General features: G+C 47.0%; 1 protein-coding gene across 6 annotated transcripts in view; it reads right to left on the bottom strand.

Annotated features, from left to right (window-relative positions):
• Positions 1–20,907, bottom strand: part of KALRN (kalirin RhoGEF kinase) — a 311,247-nt gene that overhangs the window by 86,817 nt on the left and 203,523 nt on the right. For all 6 annotated transcript variants that reach the window (XM_075284733.1, XM_075284737.1, XM_075284732.1 and 3 more), the window contains exon 34: positions 17,786–18,032. In XM_075284733.1, the coding sequence (XP_075140834.1) occupies positions 17,786–18,032 (247 nt within the window). The remainder of the gene's footprint in view (positions 1–17,785; positions 18,033–20,907) is intronic.

Raw genomic sequence — 20,907 nt, 5'->3', positions numbered from 1 at the left:
GTAATATATGGGGTGATGTATATAGTATACTGTACTGTAATATATGGGGTGATGTATATAGTATACTGTACTGTAATATATGGGGTGATGTATATAGTATACTGTACTGTAATATATGGGGTGATGTATATAGTATACTGTACTGTAATATACGGGGTGATGTATATAGTATACTGTACTGTAATATACGGGGTGATGTATATAGTATACTGTACTGTAATATACGGGGTGATGTATATAGTATACTGTACTGTAATATATGGGGTGATGTATATAGTATACTGTACTGTAATATATGGGGTGATGTATATAGTATACTGTACTGTAATATATGGGGTGATGTATAGAGTATACTGTAGTGTAATATACGGGGTGATGTATATAGTATACTGTACTGTAATATACGGTGTGATGTATATAGTATACTGTACTGTAATATACGGTGTGATGTATATAGTATACTGTAGTGTAATATACGGGGTGATGTATATAGTATACTGTACTGTAATATACGGGGTGATGTATATAGTATACTGTACTGTAATATACGGTGTGATGTATATAGTATACTGTAGTGTAATATACGGGGTGATGTATATAGTATACTGTACTGTAATATACGGGGTGATGTATATAGTATACTGTACTGTAATATACGGGGTGATGTATATAGTATACTGTACTGTAATATACGGGGTGATGTATATAGTATACTGTACTGTAATATACGGGGTGATGTATATAGTATACTGTACTGTAATATACGGGGTGATGTATATAGTATACTGTACTGTAATATACGGGGTGATGTATATAGTATACTGTACTGTAATATACGGGGTGATGTATATAGTATACTGTACTGTAATATACGGGGTGATGTATATAGTATACTGTACTGTAATATACGGGGTGATGTATATAGTATACTGTACTGTAATATACGGGGTGATGTATATAGTATACTGTACTGTAATATACGGGGTGATGTATATAGTATACTGTACTGTAATATACGGGGTGATGTATATAGTATACTGTACTGTAATATACGGGGTGATGTATATAGTATACTGTACTGTAATATACGGGGTGATGTATATAGTATACTGTACTGTAATATACGGGGTGATGTATATAGTATACTGCAGTGTAATATATGGGGTGATGTATATAGTATACTGCAGTGTAATATATGGGGTGATGTATATAGTATACTGCAGTGTAATATATGGGGTGATGTATATAGTATACTGCAGTGTAATATAATGTATATAGTATAATGTGTAGTGTAATATATGGTGTGATTATATATACTACTGTACAGTAATGCTGTATACAGTATAATGGTGTAATATAAGATGATATAACAGGACATATACACTGACCTCTGATGTAGATCATACAGCAGCGAGCGGCCGCCATCCTCGCACCGTGCTCTCCGCGTTCAGTCTGACACTGATGGGGAGCGAGTTATGAGGTGAATCACCGGAGCTCAGATACCGGCCCGACAGCTTCCTCCGAAGTGACTACTAATAACCCCATTAAGTAATCAGCCTCATTAATATGCAGGAATGTGACGGAGATCACTATATACTACATCCGCCCATACACAGGTATATCTGATCACTATATACTACATCCGCCCATACACAGGTATATCTGATCACTATATACTACATCCGCCCATACACAGGTATATCTGATCACTATATACTACATCCGCCCATACACAGGTATATCTGATCACTATATACTACATCCGCCCATACACAGGTATATCTGATCACTATATACTACATCCGCCCATACACAGGTATATCTGATCACTATATACTACATCCGGCCATACACAGGTATATCTGATCACTATATACTACATCCGCCCATACACAGGTATATCTGATCACTATATACTACATCCGCCCATACACAGGTATATCTGATCACTATATACTACATCCACCCCATACACAGGTATATCTGATCACTATATACTACATCCACCCCATACACAGGTATATCTGATCATTATATACTACATCCACCCCATACACAGGTATATCTGATCACTATATACTACATCCGGCCATACACAGGTATATCTGATCACTATATACTACATCCACCCCATACACAGGTATATCTGATCACTATATACTACATCCACCCCATACACAGGTATATCTGATCATTATATACTACATCCACCCCATACACAGGTATATCTGATCACTATATACTACATCCACCCCATACACAGGTATATCTGATCACTATATACTACATCCACCCCATACACAGGTATATCTGATCACTATATACTACATCCGCCCATACACAGGTATATCTGATCGCTATATACTACATCCGCCCATACACAGGTATATCTGATCACTATATACTACATCCACCCCATACACAGGTATATCTGATCACTATATACTACATCCACCCCATACACAGGTATATCTGATCATTATATACTACATCCGCCCATACACAGGTATATCTGATCACTATATACTACATCCGCCCATACACAGGTATATCTGATCACTATATACTACATCCACCCCATACACAGGTATATCTGATCACTATATACTACATCCACCCCATACACAGGTATATCTGATCACTATATACTACATCCACCCCATACACAGGTATATCTGATCACTATATACTACATCCACCCCATACACAGGTATATCTGATCACTATATACTACATCCACCCCATACACAGGTATATCTGATCACTATATACTACATCCGCCCATACACAGGTATATCTGATCACTATATACTACATCCACCCCATACACAGGTATATCTGATCACTATATACTACATCCACCCCATACACAGGTATATCTGATCACTATATACTACATCCACCCCATACACAGGTATATCTGATCACTATATACTACATCCACCCCATACACAGGTATATCTGATCACTATATACTACATCCACCCCATACACAGGTATATCTGATCACTATATACTACATCCGCCCATACACAGGTATATCTGATCACTATATACTACATCCGCCCATACACAGGTATATCTGATCACTATATACTACATCCGCCCATACACAGGTATATCTGATCACTATATACTACATCCACCCCATACACAGGTATATCTGATCACTATATACTACATCCGCCCATACACAGGTATATCTGATCACTATATACTACATCCGGCCATACACAGGTATATCTGATCACTATATACTACATCCGCCCATACACAGGTATATCTGATCACTATATACTACATCCGCCCATACACAGGTATATCTGATCACTATATACTACATCCACCCCATACACAGGTATATCTGATCACTATATACTACATCCGCCCATACACAGGTATATCTGATCACTATATACTACATCCGCCCATACACAGGTATATCTGATCACTATATACTACATCCACCCCATACACAGGTATATCTGATCACTATATACTACATCCACCCCATACACAGGTATATCTGATCACTATATACTACATCCGGCGGTATATGGATGCCATGTGCTGTACACAGTATTCCCTATTATAGTGTGCGGCTACATGTGAGCGGGCGAAGGGCGAGCACAAAGTACGGAACAATCCGGGTGTGACCGCCAGACAGAGCGCACGCTGCTATAATCTGTGCCCATCTCACGCCCCGGGCTCTGCATTAATATATTATGTCATTGTTTGGTTACCAGCAGGTTATACAGAACTACAACTCCCAGCAAGCCTGCCGCAGTCATAGCACCAGAGACTAGAATCTGCTATCAGCCCAGCCACTGGGGGGCAGTATTACTGAGTACACCCAACACAGAGACTGCTAATATCAGCCCAGCCACTGGGGGGCAGTATTACTGAGTACACCCAACACAGAGACTGCTAATATCAGCCCAGCCACTGGGGGGCAGTATTACTGAGTACACCCCAACACAGAGACTGCTAATATCAGCCCAGCCACTGGGGGCAGTATTACTGTGTACACCCCAACACAGAGACTGCTAATATCAGCCCAGCCACTGGGGGCAGTATTACTGAGTACACCCCAACACAGAGACTGCTAATATCAGCTCAGCCACTGGGGGGCAGTATTACTGTGTACACCCCAACACAGAGACTGCTAATATCAGCCCAGCCACTGGGGGGCAGTATTACTGAGTACACCCCAACACAGAGACTGCTAATATCAGCCCAGCCACTGGGGGGCAGTATTACTGAGTACACCCCAACACAGGGACTGCTAATATCAGCCCAGCCACTGGGGGCAGTATTACTGAGTACACCCCAACACAGAGACTGCTAATATCAGCCCAGCCACTGGGGGGCAGTATTACTGTGTACACCCCAACACAGAGACTGCTAATATCAGCCCAGCCACTGGGGGCAGTATTACTGAGTACACCCAACACAGGGACTGCTAATATCAGCCCAGCCACTGGGGGCAGTATTACTGTGTACACCCCAACACAGAGACTGCTAATATCAGCCCAGCCACTGGGGGCAGTATTACTGTGTACACCTCTGCATGTGGATGCAGGAGTAGTCCAAGATGGTGGAGGAGTAGTCCAGGATGATGGAGGAGTAGTCCAGGATGATGGAGGAGTAGTCCAGGATGATGGAGGAGTAGTCCAGGATGGTGGAGGAGTAGTCCAGGATGGTGGAGGAGTAGTCCAGGATGGTGGAGGAGTAGTCCAGGATGGTGGAGGAGTAGTCCAGGATGATGGAGGAGTAGTCCAGGATGATGGAGGAGTAGTCCAGGATGATGGAGGAGTAGTCCAGGATGATGGAGGAGTAGTCAGGATGGTGGAGGAGTAGTCCAGGATGATGGAGGAGTAGTCCAGGATGATGGAGGAGTAGTCCAGGATGATGGAGGAGTAGTCAGGATGGTGGAGGAGTAGTCAGGATGGTGGAGGAGTAGTCCAGGATGATGGAGGAGTAGTCCAGGATGATGGAAGATTAGTCCAGGATGATGGAGGAGTAGTCAGGATGGTGGAGGAGTAGTCCAGGATGATGGAGGAGTAGTCTAGGATGATGGAGGAGTAGTCAGGATGATGGAGGATTAGTCCAGGATGATGGAGGAGTAGTCAGGATGATGGAGGAGTAGTCCAGGATGATGGAGGAGTAGTCCAGGATGGTGGAGGAGTAGTCCAGGATGATGGAGGAGTAGTCAGGATGATGGAGGATTAGTCCAGGATGATGGAGGAGTAGTCCAGGATGATGGAGGATTAGTCCAGGATGGTGGAGGAGTAGTCCCGGATGATGGAGTAGTAGTCAGGATGGTGGAGGAGTAGTCCAGGATGGTGGAGGAGTAGTCCAGGATGATGGAGGATTAGTCCAGGATGATGGAGGAGTAGTCAGGATGATGGAGGATTAGTCCAGGATGATGGAGGAGTAGTCCAGGATGCCTGTGACTCCGGCCATGGGATCCCACTAAATCATTATATGAGGATCAGTCTCTCTGGGTAAGGGCCCATTGGCTGCCACTACAGCTCTCTCAGGCTCACTCGCCCTATTTCACAGTCAGCCTTTCTGGATCCTGGGAAAGTATGGTAAGCTTTGCACATGTTTCCTATGTTCTGGAATGTGCTAAGATGTCGGCACGGATATCACGAAGCGCTGGTTTATGGAGACGACGCCTGACAGATGGCTGTAAATACTCATCTTGTAGATCGGCGGTCGGAGAATGAGCGGTAATTACGTGTTTTACGAGGATCGCTGTAAAATCTGATATTCTGGCAGTCAGTGTGAAATGTAATCCTCTAAACGGAGAAATCACATTAGGAGGCCGCAGATAATTGCTTAATTCTATTTAAGGTCTCGTGCCGGGCGACTGCTCCTAAGTAGATCGAATGTAATATGGCGGCGGCGCCCTGTAATATTCTATAGGCCTGGTAGTCACTCCGCTTCCCATACACGTCTCATAGATGTGCATTGTCGTACAGTCCATCCTGGGTGTCAGTCTTCACTGCCGTTCTGATATTCACTTCCAGATCCCTCCCTGTAACATCTGAGCATCACATTGTATGTCATGGACCCTGCAGGACACATGGACCCCTATGCGGCTGACACCAGGGATTATCCCCAGAGTCAGGAGGTTCACCTTGTAACCGAGCACTGGAATGTGGAGGAACCGGCCCGACCGGCTGCTCGCCTTCGTGATCTCTTGTTTTGGGCATCGCTGTACCAGTCCGGAGGTAAGTAACAGGAAATAAGCGGCTGGGGTCTCTAATTAGGGAGGGGGTGAAGTGTATGTTATTATTAGTATGCTCCAGTATACGCCGCTACCAGGGCTGGTATATAGCAGGAGGATTCACTATATACATAGCAGCGCACATATCCCATAGGCTTCATGTGGCGTATACCGTGAGCAAGGTCTCTATACCGCCACATACCCACGCAGCAGAAAGGACAGGAATAATCCCGCTGCTGAAATCTTATAGCGGACGGGAATGAGCTCACCTCGTATTCAGGACACATTCACACTCTGCAGTCACAACATCTCCCCCTCACCGGTTTTATTTCCCTCAATTCTATGGTAATATTTTATCTATAAATAAAGGTGGACAATAAAAAGGTGACGACTTAACACAAAATTTCGTGGAGCGTAGGGGGGCCACACGGTGGCTCAGTGGTTAGCACTGCAGCCTTGCAGTGCTGGGTCCTGGTGTTCAAATCCCGCCAAGGGCAAAAAAACATCTGCAAGGAGTTTGTATGTTCTCCCCGTGTTTGCATGGATTTCCATCCCATATTCCAAAAAAAAAGACATACTGATAGGGAAAATGTACATTGTGAGCTCTACAATCTACATTAAAAAAATAAATAAATAAATTTCGTGGAGTGCGGCGACCCCAACACCAGGCGGCATCACAACATCCCCGAAATCCTGACCCCTCTCCTGTCACATCTGCACCATCTGATATCATTCACTTCACATAGAGGCAGCGACGTGACCTGCAGGACTACAAATACCAGAGAGTCCACGTGACTGTAAGTAGGAGAGCGCAGTGTACAGGAGCGAAGGTCAATGTCCCACCCCAAGTAAACACCCCAATCATCGCAACATGCCAACTAACATCACAAACACAGTCTGCAGATCATCTCCACGATCCACCACTGAGCCACACAGCACCTGAATACGTATATAGTGTGGATTATGTGTATATTCAATATATGTCACTGAGTGGAACAATGTGTACAGCGCCGCTCTATACCTGCTGATAACAGATAGTAATAGATTGTATTCTCCTGTCCTACAGTCGGCCTCTCCTCTCCTGACATGGCTGATAACAGATAGTAATAGATTGTATTCCCCTGTCCTACAGTCGGCCTCTCCTCTCCTGACATGGCTGATAACAGATAGTAATAGATTGTATTCCCCTGTCCTACAGTCGGCCTCTCCCCTCCTGACATGGCTGATAACAGATAGTAATAGATTGTATTCCTCTGTCCTACAGTCGGCCTCTCCTCTCCTGACATGGCTGATAACAGATAGTAATAGATTGTATTCTCCTGTCCTACAGTCGGCCTCTCCTGACATGGCTGATAACAGATAGTAATAGATTGTATTCCTCTGTCCTACAGTCAGCCTCTCCTGACATGGCTGATGACAGATAGTAATAGATTGTATTCCCCTGTCCTACAGTCGGCCTCTCCTCTCCTGACATGGCTGATGACAGATAGTAATAGATTGTATTCTCCTGTCCTACAGTCGGCCTCTCCTCTCCTGACATGGCTGATAACAGATAGTAATAGATTGTATTCCCCTGTCCTACAGTCAGCCTCTCCTCTCCTGACATGGCTGATAACAGATAGTAATAGATTGTATTCCCCTGTCCTACAGTCGGCCTCTCCTCTCCTGACATGGCTGATACCAGATAGTAATAGATTGTATTCCCCTGTCCTACAGTCGGCCTCTCCTCTCCTGACATGGCTGATAACAGATAGTAATAGATTGTATTCCCCTGTCCTACAGTCGGCCTCTCCTCTCCTGACATGGCTGATACCAGATAGTAATAGATTGTATTCCCCTGTCCTACAGTCGGCCTCTCCCCTCCTGACATGGCTGATAACAGATCGTAATAGATTGTATTCTCCTGTCCTACAGTCGGCCTCTCCTCTCCTGACATGGCTGATAACAGATAGTAATAGATTGTATTCTCCTGTCCTACAGTCGGCCTCTCCTCTCCTGACATGGCTGATAACAGATAGTAATAGATTGTATTCCCCTGTCCTACAGTCGGCCTCTCCCCTCCTGACATGGCTGATAACAGATAGTAATAGATTGTATTCCCCTGTCCTACAGTCGGCCTCTCCTCTCCTGACATGGCTGATAACAGATAGTAATAGATTGTATTCCCCTGTCCTACAGTCGGCCTCTCCCCTCCTGACATGGCTGATAACAGATAGTAATAGATTGTATTCCCCTGTCCTACAGTCGGCCTCTCCTCTCCTGACATGGCTGATAACAGATAGTAATAGATTGTATTCCCCTGTCCTACAGTCGGCCTCTCATCTCCTGACATGGCTGATAACAGATAGTAATAGATTGTATTCCCCTGTCCTACAGTCGGCCTCTCCCCTCCTGACATGGCTGATAACAGATAGTAATAGATTGTATTTCCCTGTCCTACAGTCGGCCTCTCCCCTCCTGACATGGCTGATAACAGATAGTAATAGATTGTATTCCCCTGTCCTACAGTCGGCCTCTCCCCTCCTGACATGGCTGATAACAGATAGTAATAGATTGTATTCCCCTGTCCTACAGTCGGCCTCTCCTCTCCTGACATGGCTGATAACAGATAGTAATAGATTGTATTCTCCTGTCCTACAGTCGGCCTCTCCTGACATGGCTGATAACAGATAGTAATAGATTGTATTCCCCTGTCCTACAGTCGGCCTCTCCTCTCCTGACATGGCTGATAACAGATAGTAATAGATTGTATTCCCCTGTCCTACAGTCGGCCTCTCCTGACATGGCTGATAACAGATAGTAATAGATTGTATTCCCCTGTCCTACAGTCGGCCTCTCCTCTCCTGACATGGCTGATAACAGATAGTAATAGATTGTATTCTCCTGTCCTACAGTCGGCCTCTCCTCTCCTGACATGGCTGATAACAGATAGTAATAGATTGTATTCTCCTGTCCTACAGTCGGCCTCTCCCCTCCTGACATGGCTGATAACAGATAGTAATAGATTGTATTCCCCTGTCCTACAGTCGGCCTCTCCTCTCCTGACATGGCTAATAACAGATAGTAATAGATTGTATTCCCCTGTCCTACAGTCGGCCTCTCCTGACATGGCTGATAACAGATAGTAATAGATTGTATTCCCCTGTCCTACAGTCGGCCTCTCCTGACATGGCTGATAACAGATAGTAATAGATTGTATTCCCCTGTCCTACAGTCGGCCTCTCCTCTCCTGACATGGCTGATAACAGATAGTAATAGATTGTATTCTCCTGTCCTACAGTCGGCCTCTCCTCTCCTGACATGGCTGATAACAGATAGTAATAGATTGTATTCTCCTGTCCTACAGTCGGCCTCTCTTGGATTTGTTGCAGATTGTCACACCATGCTGCAGATATTACGGTGTGTGGATTACACGCCTGTAGCATGACCTGTACATGTGATGGGGATGTTTCGGCAGGAGATGGATTTCCCTGGCGAGTGTGATTTCTCCTGCTCCAGTTCTGCTGTAATATCTGTGTCATGGTGGATTTCAGGTAGAAGCTGCAGGTTTGACCTCAGACCTGCCGGATGTTACTGTGCACAGACTGTGATTCCTGGGCATTGTAGTGCGCCGACCACCACGGCTGACTGGAGGAGGAGGAGGACACATTCCTGGAAATGCTACAACAGGTGACAATGTGCGACAACCAGCCGAGCAACGACCCAGGAGGACTAGAGAGCCGCTGCTAAACGGACCCACAACAAAGCCTGTGCGGCCAGGGAAGGGTTAAAATCACAAGTTCAATGTGAGCAGGAATCCTGATAAAGATGGCGGTCACCAGGACATGTGAGAGCGGCGCTGACACGTGACTGCTGCACGGTACAATCCACTCAGTCATGGGGGATACGGCTGTGACACCGCTCTCCAGGTTACTGGACACCGCATGGTCCAGCTGTGAGAACGGCGACAGGCGGGCACGGGGAGACGGCGACAGGCGGGTACGGAGGGAGACGGCGACAGGCGGGTACGGAGGGAGACGGCGACAGGCGGGTACGGAGGGAGACGGCGACAGGCGGGTACGGAGGGAGACGGCGACAGGCGGGTACGGAGGGAGACGGCGACAGGCGGGTACGGAGGGAGACGGCGACAGGCGGGTACGGAGGGAGACGGCGACAGGCGGGTACGGAGGGAGACGGCGACAGGCGGGTACGGAGGGAGACGGCGACAGGCGGGCACGGGGAGACGGCGACAGGCGGGCACGGGGAGACGGCGACAGGCGGGCACGGGGAGACAGCGACAGGCAATTAAAGATATACAGAGAAAAAGCAACAGGCAGAAATTTGGAGATGGCAACAGGCGGGTACAGAGAAAAGATGACAAGTACTGATACAGGGGGGCAGCAACAGGAAAATATGGGCAGACGTCACATTAGACTGTAGCCATAGACCGTCACATTAGACTGTAGATATAGACCGTCACATTAGACTGTAGCCATAGACCGTTACATTAGACTGTAGCCATAGACCGTTACATTAGACTGTAGCCATAGACTGTTACATTAGACTGTAGCCATAGACTGTTACATTAGACTGTAGCCATAGACCGTCCCATTAGACTGTAGCCATAGACTGTCCCATTAGACTGAAGCCATAGACTGTTACATTAGACTGTAGATATAGACCGTCACATTAGACTGTAGCCATAGACTGTTACATTAGACTGTAGCCATAGACTGTTACATTAGACTGTAGCCATAGACCGTCCCATTAGACTGAAGCCATAGACTGTTACATTAGACTGTAGATATAGACCGTCACATTAGACTGTAGCCATAGACTGTTACATTAGACTGTAGCCATAGACCGTCCCATTAGACTGAAGCCATAGACTGTTACATTAGACTGTAGCCATAGACTGTTACATTAGACTGTAGCCATAGACTGTTACATTAGACTGAAGTCATAGACCGTTACATTAGACTGTAGCCATAGACCGTCCCATTAGACTGTAGCCATAGACCGTCCCATTAGACTGAAGTCATAGACTGTTACATTAGACTGTAGCCATAGACTGTTACATTAGACTGTAGCCATAGACTGTTACATTAGACTGTAGCCATAGACTGTTACATTAGACTGTAGCCATAGACTGTTACATTAGACTGTAGCCATAGACTGTTACATTAGACTGTAGCCATAGACTGTTACATTAGACTGTAGCCATAGACTGTTACATTAGACTGTAGCCATAGACCGTCCCATTAGACTGAAGTCATAGACTGTTACATTAGACTGTAGCCATAGACTGTTACATTAGACTGTAGCCATAGACTGTCACATTAGACTGTAGCCATAGACTGTTACATTAGACTGTAGCCATAGACTGTTACATTAGACTGTTACATTAGACTGTAGCCATAGACCGTCCCATTAGACTGTAGCCATAGACTGTTACATTAGACTGTAGCCATAGACTGTTACATTAGACTGTAGCCATAGACTGTTACATTAGACTGTAGCCATAGACTGTTACATTAGACTGTAGCCATAGACTGTTACATTAGACTGTAGCCATAGACTGTTACATTAGACTGTTACATTAGACTGTAGCCATAGACCGTCCCATTAGACTGTAGATATAGACCGTCACATTAGACTGTAGCCATAGACTGTTACATTAGACTGTAGCCATAGACTGTTACATTAGACTGTAGCCATAGACTGTTACATTAGACTGTAGATATAGACCGTCACATTAGACTGTAGCCATAGACTGTTACATTAGACTGTAGCCATAGACTGTTACATTAGACTGTAGATATAGACCGTCACATTAGACTGTAGCCATAGACTGTTACATTAGACTTGTGGTCTCATGCTTGCACTAGACAAGTTTCTGCCCCCTCCCCCATGACAATTTCCATTCATAAAATGATGGACTGTAACAATGAGACCCCGGTGAGATACAAATTACCATGAGAAGAGCGAGTATCACCCAGGGAGGAGGCGCAGCCGCACAACCAATGCTTCACTACTACCCCTGCACAGTGTGATCCCCAATATCACCGGAGCCCCCCCATCAGCTCCCCCCCGTGTCACATCAGCCACCCCCCCCCCATCAGCTCCCCAGGTGACATCAACCCCCCAAGTCACATCAGCCCCCCGGGGTCACATCAGCTCCCTGATCTGCTGCCTGACACCTCTTCCTAAACCTAATGATCTGTGAACACGACAATTAAAGGGCATTAACCAGGGCGGGGGGACAATTCCGAGTTGATTTGCACCTGCCAGGGGCACTTACCTCCCAGCAGACAGCAGCAGCAGCAGCACCTGGAGCAGATCCAGGACAGGGAGCAGACTGGGGGGGCGCTGGCACTTCCACTCTTCATCCTCTCATGACCAGCAATAATGAGCAACCCCCTGCAACAGGGACTGGAAGAGCAGGTCACCTCGCAGGGCGGGAGGAGCCACAGACTGGGGGGCGGAGCCACAGACTGGGAGGGCGGAGCCGCTCCCTGTACACAGCCTCACCACCGCTGCAGGACATCTCTGTGCACTGCTCCATGTACCTGAACTGCCAATCCCACTGCGCCCAAAGTATACAGAGACAAATTCACTGCCCTCAGGTCCATACACTGCACAATAATCCATAAACCCAACGCCACATGTCACCAATTACTGCAAATACATGTATTCACTGCACCACGTAACCAGTTACTACATATAATACACACGCCCACTGCACCAGGTAACCGATCACTACATATAATACATAGGCCCACTGCACCACATAACCAGGGACTGCATATAAGATGTATACCCACTGCACCACGTAACTGCATATAAGATGTATACCCACTGCACCACGTAACTGCATATAAGATGTATACCCACTGCACCACGTAACTGCATATAAGATGTATACCCACTGCACCACGTAACTGCATATAAGATGTATACCCACTGCACCTTGTAACTGCATATAAGATGTATACCCACTGCACCACGTAACTGCATATAAGATGTATACCCACCGCACATAAGATGTATACCCACTGCACCATGTAACTGCATATAAGATGTATACCCACTGCACCATGTAACTGCATATAAGATGTATACCCACTGCACCATGTAACTGCATATAAGATGTATACCCACTGCACCTTGTAACTGCATATAAGATGTATACCCACTGCACCACGTAACTGCATATAAGATGTATACCCACTGCACCAGGATAGTTCCTTTTTTTTTTTTTTGCAACAAGAAAACAAAAGACTCCTGTTCTATGATAAGAAGTGAAGGCAGAGAAGCGACGCCAATTAACCCCTCCACTGCTGCAGTCCTGACAGTCTACTGAGGAGGAGGAAGAGTGACCGCACCAGCAGATGGATTGTCCTGCAGAGCAGCGCTCCTCTACTGGGCAGGGGGTTATCTAGTCACTCTCATCTTCTTGGTCATTGAATGAAATTCAAAACTGAAGTGAAGACTGACACACTGGAAGCCGTCAGAGCCAGGACCTCTATATAGCAAAGCTGATTGATAGGCCATCAGGACCTGTAGAAAGCTGGGTGACTATGACTGACACTCCATCAGGCGGAGCAGGGACCGTCACGGCGGTTGCCCGGCAGCCATCTTGTATTTACTCTCCTTATCTTACTTCCATTTACAATTACAAAAAAAAAAATAATTGGTTGAGAATTTCCCTGCGGTGTCCGGCCGCGGCGAGCGCAACATCTACAGCGCTGCTCACCCGCACTTCCTGCAGCTCCCTGGACGTGCGCCAGCTGCGCCATAAGGGTAGTGGACTCAGTAAATGTATAACGGCCTCAATAATACGCCGTATATTACAGGGCAGAGGTCACATGTCACTCCCCGTGTGTGAACAGGCTCGGAGAGATCTCCCACAAATACTGATGATGTCACTGGATGACAGAATCATGGCGTCGCTGCGTTGTAGGCTGACGTCATCACTCAATCATAGGCTGATGATGTCACTGGATCAGACTGATGATGTCACTGGATCAGACTGATGAGGTCACTGGATCAGACTGATGAGGTCACTGGTTCAGACTGATGTCACTGAATGAGTCCGATGATGTCACTGCATCAGACCGACGATGTCACTGGATCAGACCGACGATGTCACTGGATCAGACCGACGATGTCACTGGATCAGACCGACGAGGTCACTGGATCAGACCGACGAGGTCACTGGATCAGACCGACGAGGTCACTGGATCAGACCGACGAGGTCACTGGATCAGACCGATGAGGTCACTGGATCAGACCGACGATGTCACTGGATCAGACCGACGAGGTCACTGGATCAGACCGACGAGGTCACTGGATCAGACCGATGAGGTCACTGGATCAGACTGATGAGGTCACTGGATCAGACTGATGATGTCACTGGATCAGACTGATGATGTCACTGAATCATCGCTAGATCATAAACTGATTGTCTTTGGATGAGATTGATGGATTTTCTCCATCACGATCCTTCCTACATACGAGGGAGTCAGAGTTACGGGAACGTCGGCGCCTCCACGGCAGAGATGGCGACTGAGAAGAATAACAAAGTATCGGGAAAGTTCCAGAAAACAAAGATGTAACCAGACGGAAAACTGACAAATGAGAGACTCGGGAAGGTTTCCGCAGAATTCGTGAGCAGATCCCTCAGCCAGGACCCGCCGGGGGCGACGGAAGGACGAATCTGTCCTCAGATAGGGAGGGTCGCCATTGTCCGCCGGCAGGTGCAGGGCACAGGTCATCCCCGCAGCTGCTTCCGGAGTCCATGATGTCTGGAATATGGGGGGGGGGGGGGGTCACAGGATACAACGGGGGAGGGACAGGTGAATCCCACAGGGGGGGGGGGGTGCTGGGGTCACACATCTCACTATCACTGGAGGACACGGGGTATTTGCCGCCTCCTGACGGACTCTGCTCGACGCTCTGATACTTCTCACAGCTGAGGGTCTGCTACAATGACATCCAGTGTAGACGACTCTTTGCACTCCAGCAGCACAATCCTCTCTCCTGAGCTGAAGGTTTGTCACAGTGTATCAGCCTGGTCTATGTTCTTATAAGTCCCATGTCCAGTATGATGGCGACCTTACAGGGCCCCTATTAGTGTAGCTGTGAGGGCCCCTGGAGCCGCCCTGTACCCAGACAGACGGACTGCTCTCTGCATGACTGACCCATCAGCGTCTCACCAGATAAAGCCCCTCATGAATGTGAAGTATGCGAGCCAAAGAGAAGCGGATGAAGCAGGTGTCACAGGAACAGCCCCCGCCATAGCGAATAGAACACAAACCACGGCATTCAGTGCCTACTGACACAGCCAGAGCTGCAAGGATCACAATCTGTCATACAATACAAACAAGCCTGGGCCGGGAAGGAAAAGGGGTGAGAAGAAGAGCAGCGGCGGCATCAGGGGGGGCATCAGCAGGGGCATTGGGGGGGGGGCATCAGCGGCGGGGCATCAGCCCATCTAATGCCCCAAGTGACATTATCTATTACACATCCAGAGCCGCAGTCCTAATTCTGCACTCTCCTCACCACTGTAACCCCGGCTGGTTCTGCAGATTTCCAGCAGCTTTACAGTCTCCACCATTTTATAGCCCTCTGCTTGCTGTCAGTGAATGGAAAAATGAGAGTTTATTCCATCCACAGGCTGCAGATCAGGTCCTGTACACACCACGCACTTGTATGGCCTGGAAGAGGTCGGGACTGAGAGAGAGAAGGAAGGAGAGAGAGAGAAGGAAGGAGAGAGAGAGAAGGAAGGAGAGAGAGAGAAGGAAGGAGAGAGAGAGAAGGAAGGAGAGAGAGAGAAGGAAGGAGAGAGAGAGAGGGAAGGAGAGAGAGAGAAGGAAGGAGAGAGAGAGAGAGAAGGAAGGAGAGAGAGAGAGAGAAGGAAGGAGAGAGAGAGAGAGAAGGAAGGAGAGAGAGAGAGAGAAGGAAGGAGAGAGAGAGAAGGAAGGAGAGAGAGAGAAGGAAGGAGAGAGAGAGAGAAGGAAGGAGAGAGAGAGAGAAGGAAGGAGAGCGAGAAGGAAGGAGAGAGAGAAGGAAGGAGAGAGAGAGAGAAGGAAGGAGAGAGAGAGAGAAGGAAGGAGAGAGAGAGAGAAGGAAGGAGAGCGAGAAGGAAGGAGAGAGAGAAGGAAGGAGAGAGAGAAGGAAGGAGAGAGAGAAGGAAGGAGAGAGAGAGAGAAGGAAGGAGAGAGAGAGAGAAGGAAGGAGAGAGAGAGAGAGAGAAGGAAGGAGAGAGAGAGAGAGAGAAGGAAGGAGAGAGAGAGAGAGAAGGAAGGAGAGAGAGAGAAGGAAGGAGAGAGAGAGAGAGAAGGAAGGAGAGAGAGAGAAGGAAGGAGAGAGAGAGAGAAGGAAGGAGAGAGAGAAGGAAGGAGAGAGAGAGAAGGAAGGAGAGAGAGAAGGAAGGAGAGAGAGAAGGAAGGAGAGAAGGAAGGAGAGAGAAGGAAGGAGAGAGAGAGAAGGAAGGAGAGAGAGAGAAGGAAGGAGAGAGAGAAGGAAGGAGAGAGAGAAGGAAGGAGAGAGAGAAGGAAGGAGAGAGAGAAGGAAGGAGAGAGAGAGAGAGAAGGAAGGAGAGAGAAGGAAGGAGAGAGAGAGAGAAGGAAGGAGAGAGAAGGAAGGAAGGAAGGAGAGAGAGAGAGAAGGAAGGAGAGAGAGAGAGAAGGAAGGAGAGAGAGAGAGAAGGAAGGAGAGAGAGAGAAGGAAGGAGAGAGAGAGAAGGAAGGAGAGAGAGAGAAGGAAGGAGAGAGAGAGAGAAGGAAGGAGAGAGAGAAGGAAGGAGAGAGAGAGAAGGAAGGAGAGAGAGAAGGAAGGAGAGAGAGAAGGAAGGAGAGAGAGAGAGAAGGAAGGAGAGAGAGAGAGAAGGAAGGAGAGAGAGAGAGAAGGAAGGAGAGAGAGAGAGAAGGAAGGAGAGCGAGAAGGAAGGAGAGAGAGAAGGAAGGAGAGAGAGAAGGAAGGAGAGAGAGAAGGAAGGAGAGAGAGAAGGAAGGAAGGAGAGAGAGAGAGAAGGAAGGAGAGAGAGAGAGAGAGAAGGAAGGAGAGAGAGAGAGAGAAGGAAGGAGAGAGAAGGAAGGAGAGAGAGAAGGAAGGAAGGAGAGAGAGAGAGAAGGAAGGAGAGAGAGAGAGAGAGAAGGAAGGAGAGAGAGAAAGAGAGAAGGAAGGAGAGAGAGAGAGAGAAGGAAGGAGAGAGAAGGAAGGAAGGAGAGAGAGAGAGAAGGAAGGAGAGAGAGAGAGAGAGAAGGAAGGAGAGAGAGAAAGAGAGAAGGAAGGAGAGAGAGAAAGAGAGAAGGAAGCTGAATCCATCAAACAGTTCTATGAGAAGAGAACGCCACCTACTGGACAAAAGGAAATAAAGCCCAGCTACTCTAGGAGTAAATGGCAATGGGAAGAGAGCGCCACCTACTGGATATCTGGTAAAACAGCAGAAAGTGCAGCAGATTGTTCACTCCATGAGGACTGTGGCAGGCAGGGTGCTGGGGGGTGCAGGGTCTATCAGCAGACCCCAGGCTCCGGCAGTAGGCGCACTCATCATCTCCATCTTACCTTTTCCTGCTGGGAAGAAACACTCCATCTCCACACTGCTGCGGGAATGTGAGATGCAGAGGGCGCTGCTGGGCACCAGGCCTTCCTGCGGGGGGCTCCGGTCAGTCGTCCGCACCAGGCACCATCCAGGCCGGTCACTCGGCTTCTCCAGCAGCTCCACCGTCTGCCCCACTTGGATACTCAGCTCATTACTGTGGATGGCGATGAAATCCTGCAGGACGGTGGTGAGCTCGCAACCCCCCGACAACTGCAAGAGAAGAGACCCAGGGTGAGACACAAGGATGACATCATAGGAAGCCACAGATCTCACAATGTGACCCCCCGAGCAAGTATCTAATCCTCTCCTGTGTGATACTGTATACTGAGCTGTGTATCTAATCCTATCCTGTGTGATACTGTATACTGAGCTGTGTATCTAATCCTATCCTGTGTGATACTGTATACTGAGCTGTGTATCTAATCCTATCCTGTGTGATACTGTATACTGAGCTGTATCTAATCCTATCCTGTGTGATACTGTATACTGAGCTGTGTATCTAATCCTATCCTGTGTGATACTGTATACTGAGCTGTGTATCTAATCCTATCCTGTGTGATACTGTATACTGAGCCGTGTATCTAATCCTATCCTGTGTGATACTGTATACTGAGCTGTATCTAATCCTATGCTGTGTGATACTGTATACTGAGCTGTATCTAATCCTATCCTGTGTGATACTGTATACTGAGCTGTATCTAATCCTATCCTGTGTGATACTGTATACTGAGCTGTGTATCTAATCCTATCCTGTGTGATACTGTATACTGAGCTGTGTATCTAATCCTATCCTGTGTGATACTGTATACTGAGCTGTGTATCTAATCCTATCCTGTGTGATACTGTATACTGAGCTGTATCTAATCCTATCCTGTGTGATACTGTATACTGAGCCGTGTATCTAATCCTATCCCGTGTGATACTGTATACTGAGCTGTATCTAATCCTATGCTGTGTGATACTGTATACTGAGCTGTATCTAATCCTATCCTGTGTGATACTGTATACTGAGCTGTATCTAATCCTATCCTGTGTGATACTGTATACTGAGCTGTATCTAATCCTATGCTGTGTGATACTGTATACTGAGCTGTATCTAATCCTATCCTGTGTGATACTGTATACTGAGCTGTGTATCTAATCCTATCCTGTGTGATACTGTATACTGAGCTGTATCTAATCCTATCCTGTGTGATACTGTATACTGAGCTGTGTATCTAATCCTATCCTGTGTGATACTGTATACTGAGCTGTATCTAATCCTATCCTGTGTGATACTGTATACTGAGCTGTGTATCTAATCCTATCCTGTGTGATACTGTATACTGAGCTGTGTATCTAATCCTATCCTGTGTGATACTGTATACTGAGCTGTATCTAATCCTATCCTGTGTGATACTGTATACTGAGCTGTGTATCTAATCCTATCCTGTGTGATACTGTATACTGAGCTGTGTATCTAATCCTATCCTGTGTGATACTGTATACTAAGCTGTGTATCTAATCCTATCCTGTGTGATACTGTATACTAAGCTGTGTATCTAATCCTATCCTGTGTGATACTGTATACTGAGCGGTGTATCTAATCCTATCCTGTGTGATACTGTATACTGAGCTGTGTATCTAATCCTATCCTGTGTGATACTGTATACTGAGCTGTGTATCTAATCCTATCCTATGTGATACTGTATACTGAGCTGTATCTAATCCTATCCTGTGTGATACTGTATACTGAGCTGTGTATCTAATCCTATCCCGTGTGATACTGTATACTGAGCTGTGTATCTAATCCTATCCTGTGTGATACTGTATACTGAACTGTATCTAATCCTCTCCTGTGTGATACTGTATACTGAGCTGTATCTAATCCTATCCTGTATGATACTGTATACTGAGCTGTGTATCTAATCCTCTCCTGTGTGATACTGTATACTGAGCTGTATCTAATCCTCTCCTGTGTGATACTGTATACTGAGCTGTGTATCTAATCCTATCCCGTGTGATACTGTATACTGAGCTGTATCTAATCCTATCCTGTATGATACAGTATACTGAGCTGTATCTAATCCTATCCTGTGTGATACTGTATACTGAGCGGTGTATCTAATCCTATCCTGTGTGATACTGTATACTGAGCTGTGTATCTAATCCTATCCTGTGTGATACTGTATACTGAGCGGTGTATCTAATCCTATCCTGTGTGATACTGTATACTGAGCTGTGTATCTAATCCTATCCTGTGTGATACTGTATACTGAGCGGTGTATCTAATCCTCTCCTGTGTGATACTGTATACTGAGCTGTATCTAATCCTATCCTGTGTGATACTGTATACTGAGCTGTATCTAATCCTATCCTGTGTGATACTGTATACTGAGCTGTGTGATACTGTATACTGAGCGGTGTATCTAATCCTCTCCTGTGTGATACTGTATACTGAGCTGTATCTAATCCTATCCTGTGTGATACAGTCTGCAGTATCTAAGCCTTCTATGTACTAGTATACAGCGGATACATCTCAGTCCTGGTTGTCGCCTCACAGCAGTTTGCCGGGACCAGATACAACTGTAACAAACCCTCAGTGTTTGGCCATTGCCAGGCTTGTGATCACATGATTGCAGTGTCCTCCTCCTGCTGTGACTCCTGAGAGCGCCCGGGCCGCCGCCATTCACACCACAGATAGGAGACTTCCCTGACTGTGATTAACCCCTGCACGGCTGCACAGTATCATGACTAGGGACCAGCTCTGTGACACCAGAAATCACTGGATACCCCCCCTCTCCTGGGTGCAGGGGGCAGTGGGGGCAGTGTGGGGGGGAGGGGGGTCCGGCCGTGTCCTCACCACCCGCTCAGACACAATGACAGTGAAGGCCACAAGGGGGAAACCCTGGATCTCAGAAAACGGGGATAAACCTGCAGCGCAATTCAGCGACGTCTGGAAGATCCGGGTCAGAAGAGTCATCTCCGTGTAAACAGAGCGGCGAAGGATCCAAGTCACCTGGGCGCCTGCGCAAGAACACGTAGGAATGGAAGCACGCAGCGCAGGGGGAGGTCCCGAGAACCCGGGGTAAGGATCGGTGAGCGT

This window comes from Leptodactylus fuscus, chromosome 8, assembly GCF_031893055.1.
Source record: "Leptodactylus fuscus isolate aLepFus1 chromosome 8, aLepFus1.hap2, whole genome shotgun sequence".
Classification (NCBI taxonomy): domain Eukaryota; kingdom Metazoa; phylum Chordata; class Amphibia; order Anura; family Leptodactylidae; genus Leptodactylus; species Leptodactylus fuscus.
The sequence above is the reverse complement of the archived record's forward strand: the minus strand, read 5'-3'. Positions and strand labels throughout refer to the sequence as shown.